Source organism: Cibotium barometz, chromosome 5, assembly GCF_041138505.1.
Source record: "Cibotium barometz isolate CiBa-2024 chromosome 5, ASM4113850v1, whole genome shotgun sequence".
In the NCBI taxonomy this organism is placed as follows: Eukaryota; Viridiplantae; Streptophyta; class Polypodiopsida; order Cyatheales; family Cibotiaceae; genus Cibotium; species Cibotium barometz.
Genome location: NC_141050.1, coordinates 58,876,878 through 58,886,088, shown reverse-complemented (window position 1 = coordinate 58,886,088; position 9,211 = coordinate 58,876,878). Strand labels below are relative to the sequence as shown.

At 36.3% G+C, this 9,211-nt stretch overlaps 1 protein-coding gene across 1 annotated transcript; it reads right to left on the bottom strand.

Annotated features, from left to right (window-relative positions):
* Positions 1-2,841: 2,841 nt before the first annotated feature.
* Positions 2,842-3,812, bottom strand: LOC147638698 (histone H3.3-like). The gene is made up of 4 exons (XM_086796229.1): positions 3,741-3,812; positions 3,565-3,635; positions 3,375-3,465; positions 2,842-3,235 (listed from the first exon to the last, which is right to left on the bottom strand). Exons 1-4 carry the CDS (start codon positions 3,810-3,812, stop codon positions 3,065-3,067), a joined length of 405 nt encoding a protein of 134 aa, XP_086652355.1. The 3' UTR covers positions 2,842-3,064.
* Positions 3,813-9,211: the final 5,399 nt, after the last annotated feature.

Sequence of the window (9,211 nt, the reverse complement as noted above, 5' to 3'; positions counted from 1 at the left end):
GCATGCATGGCTTTATATCACTAGAATAACTAGGAATTGATCACTTAGGTTATAAAACATTGATATTTTTCTATAAGTCATTCAAGGAGGTGACAAAAATCAATCCATTTGAAATAAAGGTAGGGTTTTGATCATCATTTGCAAGTTTTGGATAATGTAATCATGATGTAATAACTTTCAAGAGTATTCAACAAGAAGTTGGGAAACATTAAGAGCCTCTACAATTGCATGCTTTGACCATTTACATTGATTTGTCTCAGCTACATGATCACACTAGTACTTTATCAATTCCAAAATTTCAACACATGACCCAACCTATTATAAACGGATCTATGCAAATGTCTATGATAGAGAGAGAGACAGAGAGAGAGAGAGAGAGAGAGAGAGAGAGAAACTCAATATTTCTAAATTGTACAACAAAAAACATTTTATAGTTTCTTTTATATAATACTCTAAGTGATAGAACTAGAAAGTATAGAAAGACAAATAGAGTACTTTGTCTTTTAATAAGAGACATTCATTTTCTTCGGTTTCTTTTATGTCTATGGCAAATGGTTTTATGTATATGGCAAAAGGTCTTATGTATTTGCAAAAGGTATTATTCTAGACTACATATGGACAATGGGTGTGTAATTTCGTGAGGTTGTTAAAATAAATGTAAGATAGCACATGAGTGTCAAAATTGGATTACTTTTCTTGTGGTTTTGCGTACAAATGTAGATACATTAGGCGATTTCTAGTTCAGTAAATAAGGTGGATGTACACATCCCTAATACCAGAAGAGGAACTTGATATAACATCATCAGTATTGTCGTGATCAATGCAAGCCATAATTAAATCATCATTTAAGTAGATGGAGAAAGGGTTGAGTTGACAACGAAGGATGTTCTTGACACACAATGATTATATGAGTTATCCGTATACATTCCTAGAAAATACATCACACACTATGTTGAACCACCAGATTTAACTAGGAAATAAAAACTGTATTAAGATTAAAGCAAGAGAGACATAGGGTGGAAGTGGATTTATAAGATAAAACCTAACTCTCATGCACCATCAAAATATTCAAATTAAAAATAATTGCAGAGGTATCGTATGCCCAAACAAACCAAATGCTAAAGATTAAAACGATCAGAAGTATGATTGTAGAAGATACAAAACAACAAACTCTTTTGATAATGTATGCAATGACTAGATGTCAAAAACTCGTTTGTCCATGTGTCATTACCATTAGTAATAATGTAATTAAGATAAAAAAGTTTGAAGGAGGAGCTACCAAAGGTGTTAGAAATGAACAATATAAGTGATCAATCTCAAACATCTTTTGGGCTTTAAAGTATTTAAAAATTTACATGTAGTCAGAGAAACTATGTGTTATGGACATGCTTAAGGAATTTTTAGTGAATGAAACTTGAATCCATATCAACTCTATTTGAAAAAAGTTAAAACAATAATTTGATAGAGGCAAGGTATTTAGGAACATTTAAGTCTAGTGTTCTCACAAGATGAACCATAATGGACCTTGTACCATTGTAAGTTAGTTCCTACATTATTCTAGAAAACTAGATATTGGTGATTTTAAAACACTTTAGATGTCTCAAAACAACCAAATTACATGGACATGATCATGTATAATAGAATTGAACACATGAAACTAGAGATTTCATGTCTACTAGCTAAATCCTTCAGCTAAATCCTTCAAAAAGAGAGCTCTTCATATTTTAAGAGATGAACTATGTAGTGATGGGATTACTTGTTAAGAATGCAAGAAAGTTTTACCCATCAAAGATAGGAGGTTAATCTAGAACTTTTAAGGTAAATATATATTGGATCATCCAAGATAGTTAGGACATGCGTCCTTAGGCCTCTACATGGAGGACATGTATGAAACATGTAATAATGTGCATGTTTATCCAAGATAATGGATAACTTGAGGAGATATTCTAAGAAAGTATTAGTAGTATAGCTTGATAATGGCTTTCATATAGAGTGTGGCATTACTCATTTTTTGTCAAGGGGTGTACTTTGATAACTACAGAGAATGAAAAACATACACCAAAGTGGAAGATTATTTTTATGGAGAATATGACATGGGATTGACATGAAAATTGATGAGATGATGTATTAGGAAATTCGCATAAGGATGATGTGCATGCATGGCTTCATATCGCTAGGTTAACTAGGAATTGATCACTTAGGTTATAAAACATTGATATTTTTCTCTGAGTCATTCAAGGAGGTGGCAAAAATCAATGCATTTGACATAAAGGTACGGTTTTGCTTATGATCTGCAAGTTGTAAATAATTTAATCATGATTTAACAACTTTCAAGAGTATGTAACAAGAATTTGGGAGAAATTAAGAGCCTCTATTGAAAAATTGTATGGTTTGACCATTTACATTGATTTGTCTCAACTACATGACCACACTAGTACTTTTATAAGTTATAAGATGAGCCAACCTATAAAAGGATTTGTTGGAATTCCAATACTTTATCCCCTTTAGTGTATGATACCAAAATCCATATCAACTCCATTTGAAGAAAATATATAACAATAATTTGACAGAGACAAGCTATTTAAGGACATTTGAATCTATAGACAACCAATGGTAGGGAATCTTGTGTCAGTTCCTACATTATTCTAGAAAACCACATCTTGGTGCATTTAAAACACTTTAGATATCTCAAAACAACCAACTCACATGGACTCGTGTATGATATATTTGAACACATGTGACTAGAGAGATTTCTTGTCTACTAACTAAAGCTTTGAAAAAGGGAGCTCTTGAGATGTTAAGAGATGAACTATGGCCTGATGGGAGTTGTTAAGAATGTACGCTAGATTAGTTAGGCGCTGAGTGTGCGAATATGTGTTTGTGTATGTATTAGAATTCTTGGAAAAGAGAATAGTAATTCCAAACAATGAACAATGCATTCATAAGCCGATCTTAGAGAGCAGAATCAGAATTCTTGAAAAAGAGAACAGTCATTCAATAGGCCGATCTTAGAGCGGAATCTCTTGGGGCGTGCGAATCATACTTGCTTGAAAAAGTATTAGTTTTAAGCTCTCTCCCCCCTGAGACGCCTTGCAAGCTGGATGTCTTTGGGCATGATGGTAACGCGCTTGGCATGAATAGCGCAGAGGTTGGCGTCCTCGAAGAGTCCGACAAGGTAAGCCTCTGCGGCTTCCTGAATCGCAAGCACAGCGTGCGACTGGAAGCGCACATCAGGCTGCAATCAAATAAGAGGAGCATATGGATATCGTCAACGTAACTCTGGCAAATAAGCAAAGCAAACGCTAATTTGCATCCCACAAGAAATTACACAAGCAAACAGCGCTTTGAGAAACCCATTTACAAGCTTGACATGCCTTGTGCTCTGCCGCTATTTCGCGTACTAGCCTTTGGAAAGGCAGTTTTCGAAGTAGGAGCTCGGTGGTCTTCTGGTACTTTCGGATCTCTCTGCAACCGCATGTACGTGACGGCGCAGACGTCAGTAGTAATTCTATATAACACAATTAGGTCGAATCAATCTATTTATTAACGCAAGGACGTACGTACCTTAGAGCCACCGTTCCTGGGCGAAAGCGGTGCGGGCGTTTCACTCCCGCATGTGTTCTCGCCGCCGCAGCCTGAATGCATGGGCATCAATTATCAGTTAAAAGATTATACCACGCATGGTTGTTATCAAAGAAAGTGATTTACGCCGAGATGAGCTTTTTTATGATGATGAACACCTTGGTGGCGAGCTCCTTGCGCGGGCCCTTGCCGCCAGTGGACCTGCGAGCAGTCTGCTTTGTACGAGCCATGAATGCGTGTGTTTGATATAATAATAACAGCAGCAGCAGAGCAGCAGCACCACCAGCACCACCACCGGGGGTAATAGTACGTGTCTTCGGTTTCAGTACGAGCGTGCTTTATACGCAAATTCAATATGGGTCGGCCCAACGAGCATGTTTCCGCCTCCCCTATAAGTCACACGGGATGGGAGGCATGGATCAAGGGTCCCTATGAAAAGGCGGCCCCGTCGGTTAATCGGGATCGTTGATCCGAAAAATTAATCTCGGGCTAAAAAATTAATCTCGGGATCTCGAGATTAATTTTTTATCCCGATCTCGAGATTAATTTTTTATCCCGAGATTAATCTTTGACGACGTGGAATAGCGGGGAGAGAATGTGGTTGTCATCATTAAAAGTTCAGATTATTTGTAAGATATTATTCTCTTAAGAGAATATTCACATTAAATTTAGTACTTTCATTGAGTAAATGATGCCAACTACCAAATTAATCTCGAGAAAAACAGTTAATCTCGGGATCCCGAGATTAATATTTACAGTCAAAAAACAAAATCTTTTTTGATGACTTCCTTCTCCATTCCTTTGCTTTCATGTTTCATGAATCTCCATGGGGTTAATGTGAATCACAACAATGGATTCTTTTATCTCCATTTGCTCTTAGGGTACTTCACTTCATGTTATATCTTTTTGTATTAGGTTCATAGAGGACATGGATGATCTATTTTGTGAGGAAGCTAGTGATATGTCCCTTCCCTATTCTACAGATGACTCAAGCGATGATTTAAGTGGTGATGAGTTACATAAACCCGCCACTCATAGCTTTGATGGTAGTTCAAATGGTCATAGAGTTATTGTTGATGCATTTGCTTATGTATCAAGTGTTTATTTCTACTTCAATAGAGATACATACAACTTAATGATAAGAGTATTGCAAGAAGATTTATCAATATCATTGGATCATCTCAAAAAGTGTAGCCCATCCCTTGATTTAAAAAGATAAGAAGTCTAGATGTATTACGGCCTTTTAGAAGACCTTATAAAAAGTTTGGATGTAAACCCTATCCATGTTTGGATGTAAACCCTTTCAAATGGAAGATGAGACCATGATGTTGCAAGACTCTTAATAGGGAACAAGGGGGTCCCATAATAATTTCTCAATGAAATGGTGCTTCTAAAATTTTAAAGGGCTAATTGACAAGGTGAAAAGACGCCTTTTAAAAGTATAAAATGGCAAGAAGCTTAAGGTTTTGCTCTGACAGTGACATAAGCTAATTCACAAAGAGAAAGGACCCCTTTTAAAAATTTTAAAATGACAAGAAGCTTAAGGTTTGGCTCTTGCAACAACATAAGCTATTTTGGTAAGAAAGATAGGATAGTGAGGTGATGACTTCGGTTCACACAAGGATCTGCGAATGGCAACATGGATATAGTAAACTGATGACTTTGGTTCATAGGGATCTTCTTGAACCCATAGTAGTTACTATTACCAACCTTTAGGGGGATTTATATTGATTAAAATGCACATGGACGATGAATGCTGTTAGCTTTTGAATGTTAATGGGGCTTCAATAACTAACTTGGTAGAGGAGAGCTCTGGTCCTAGATGGAAGTCCCTAATATGAGACTAGAGCTTTGGTCCTACATTAGGGGCTTGGGGGGTATACTACTAAGAAACCCTATGTATCATGTAGGTTCAAGGGGTATTTTAAAAAACCCGTACCTATGAATTTTCATGAAAAAAATGACCCCTTTTTCTTTATGACATGAATTTTTTAAACTTTGATTAAAAAAACCCTTCTGTAAATGTATTTCTATAAATTTACCTTAAATTTTTTAATTAAGAAACCCCTTCATTTGAACTCACGTGCTATACTTACATATTTTAGGTGAAGCCCTCAAGATTAGGAGCTTAGATAATCATACGAGGAGATCTCTCATCCTCTGGTCCTATATAAAGAATCCTAAGTTTTAGTTCATGGCTACTAGTGGTGGAAATATAAAGAATCATAATGGGCCCGTGTAATGTTTTAATGGGCTTTGAAAAGAGGTTAGAAGATGACCTCATATCTCATGATAACTTAGTTGATAGCTAGAACTTGGAAGAGTTGTGGCACCTCTCTTGGCCTTAGCAAATTTCAACCTTTAATGCAAAGCTTGGCCTGAGTAGCTATTTTAAATTCAAGCTTAAAAAATGTGTGTAAGGCTTTTTCATTGGTTCGAGAGAGAGGTTCTCACTCTCCATATACAACCAACTTCATGGAAGAGATTCTCACTTTTTAATTACTTAAGCTTTAAGTTCTTTATATTAAAGAAAAGTAGCTCAAGTAATGTAACACATAGAAAGAAGCCCTTAGCTAATTATTTTGGATAGCAATTGTAAAATAGGAAAGCACCCTTTAGATTTTTTGAGAAAGACGATTTGCTTTTTATAAACATGTATATAAGGCAATTAAACCAATCATAATAACAAAGTCAACGTTCAAGCACTGGTATCAGAGCAGCCAGCTTGCAGCCAATGGTTGATTTGTGAAGTGAAACGATGACAACATCAAAAGAGCATTATTGTTTAGTGCACTTGTTTTTTTCATAAGGATATATCATCATTGGAGGTAGTTTATGAAGGAGGCATTTAAATTTTTTTGAGAAAGCTCAAAACTGTATGACATAGCTTAATAATATAAGGCTAGCAAAGAGCATCAAGTCGATGTAGAAGAAAGCCGCATAGTTTTTGGTTTTTAAAAAGCTTGAAAATTTGGCAAATTTGTTCCTTTGAGGATGAAAGTAAAAATAAAATAAAAAAGGAAACAAGTTGTGCAAGGGTTTACATAGTGCATAATCAAGGCTTGGAAGGTGCAATCAACAATAAGACTTTGGAACTCAAACCTCAACGACCCCTAGATTATCTCTTCTCTTTAGCCTTCACTTATTTTACTCTTTACATCGGCACTTAGATCCTTCTCATCATGAGAGAGGTACAAATCAACACCATTAAAAATCTTAAAAGAATAATTATCAGGCTTGGACATTCAAAATAAAAATATTCTTTCAGTCTTATGATCTATGGGGGGGTATACTCATTGAAGCTGACACAATGCCAAACATGAACTACTAGAATGTGAGAAGCCGAAGGAAGAGATGATCAATTTTGTAAGACTCAACAACTTTCATGAAGGCTGAGTGGCCCTAGCACCATGGAAAGGGTGCAGGGTGAAACCACATGTGGTGGGGATTTTCCCTTTCGCATTAGGAAGCACAATAGATCAACCAAGAAACCAACCAGTCTTGATCTAAGACACAAATGCACGATCAAGGTGTGTCACTCACCTCATGAACGTAGGTCGATTGGGACTCTCGTAGGTAGTCTTGCCGTGCAAGAGCACCCGAGAGTTCTACTATGTCCACCGCTCCCGCACTCCAATACAAGTTTGGCCTTCACTCTCTCTCTCACTCAATCACACAATGGAGAACACAAGAGCTCACCACACAGAAGAGATAAGCAAGAATAGAAGAGACAAAATATCACTTACTTACATTATGTATAAGAGAATGAGTGGTGATAGTTACATTTTGCCTTTTATGTGTGGCTTCTAGGGTTTATACACTTGGGCGGCTAAAGTTAACAATTAGGCCCTAGTGCTCATTCAGCCACTCTAGCTTGTGCAAACACCTAATTCACAACTAGTAATCTCTACCTAAGATCCCGTGGTGTGCCTTTAATACACAAGTGGTGATCACACATGCACAATAATATAATATAAACACATATTTCTAATGAAATTTGGCATTTCTAGTGACTTTAGTTAAAATTGGTGAAGCTAGTAAGGTGCTTGGCAATCGATGTTATGGATGTCTCTAGTAGATGTTAATAAAGAAACCATGAAATTGATGTCAAAGCATGGCAATTATTAAAGGACAAGAAGGTGACGAGTATTATTGCTCCCATAGTGAGTCCAGGAATACTTCCACACATCAAACATTGTAAATTAGTTACTAAAATGTGGGACACTCTCAAGCATGTTTGAAAGTGTGTCAAAGTTTGGCAAGAAGATAAAATTTAAATAAGAGTTTCATACAATTGAGAAGAAGAGCTTTTCAGGTTTTGACCATCTTGCAAAGATCAGAGGTATATGAGATCAATTGCCCATGATTGATGAGCTACTTAAGATAGAGAGATAGTAGAGAAAATATGCATTAGAAATCTTGGAAAAGACTTCAAGATGTTCAAAACATCTATCTTGTCTTGAGATGATGGGATCTAATGATATGAGGCAGACACTCATAAGCATGTTTGAAAGCATTAGGGAAAAACGGAGCTCATTTTGGGGCCCTGTAAGAAATTCACTATTTTTCGATTTATTTCTATCCTAAAAGATCTCAAAAATAATAAAATATGGAAACGTGGCTCAGAACTGTCAGTAAGGACCACTGAACTGTCAGTTCAGAAAAGAATAAGATAATCTTTTGTCTAACTAACACGATTTTGCATTAAATATCTCCTTAATTTTTTTTGTTTCTCAAAGATTTCGCATCTCTTTTGACGACGTGTGCAGGCCTCTCATAAAGAATCCATCAATGAACTTAATGATTGTATGGATACCGCCACACTTCCACAATTCATGTTACAAAAAGACTATGAGATTGACAAGCCAACTTTGCAACCTCAGAAGCACAAAAAATGGCCGATACTAGTGAGTTACAATCTCAGAAGAAGCGATTATACCATCTTCACATCGATTTAGAAGAACAATATGCTCCAGCATAAAAAAGACGAACGGATACGGTGCTAAATGCTCAACAACGGGAAAATATGAGAAGAGAAGGGCTCCAACATATTGACTTATGGTGTGATGGAAGTATATATCCAAAATGTCTAGTTAAAAACTCTACACCTTCATTTGTCAATCCAACCACACTACTGAGGTTTGCGGGCGATGGACAAAATGGACTTCTTGGTTATATTTCAGCACAGTCTGCATTTGCAGAAACATATAAAACAATGTACCTACAAGAAAAGGGAGCCAGGATTCAAGAGATAGCTATTCGTGCAAAATTGGAGCAGCAGTTTTGCAGAATGAAATTGAGGAGCATTCAAAGAGTAAAAAAGAGTTAACAAGATCAAGAAGGAAGAGAACCATGCTTGGAGACAGACAACGAAGCAGGAAGATTAAAAACATTGCAAATTTGAAGGCTGGGACTGGTGGATGAAAGCGAAGAATTCAGGAAGCAAGGTTAGTTTGCAATTTTTTATTTTTTAAACTCAAAAAATGCTCTCAAATGACTATATCTATTTTGTCCATTAATGCAAAACAGGATTGGAAGTGTTGAATAATATAGGCATATTGTGTTGTTACTATAGGAAATTATTGCAAAACAGGATTGGAAGTGTTGAATAATATAGGCATATTGTGTT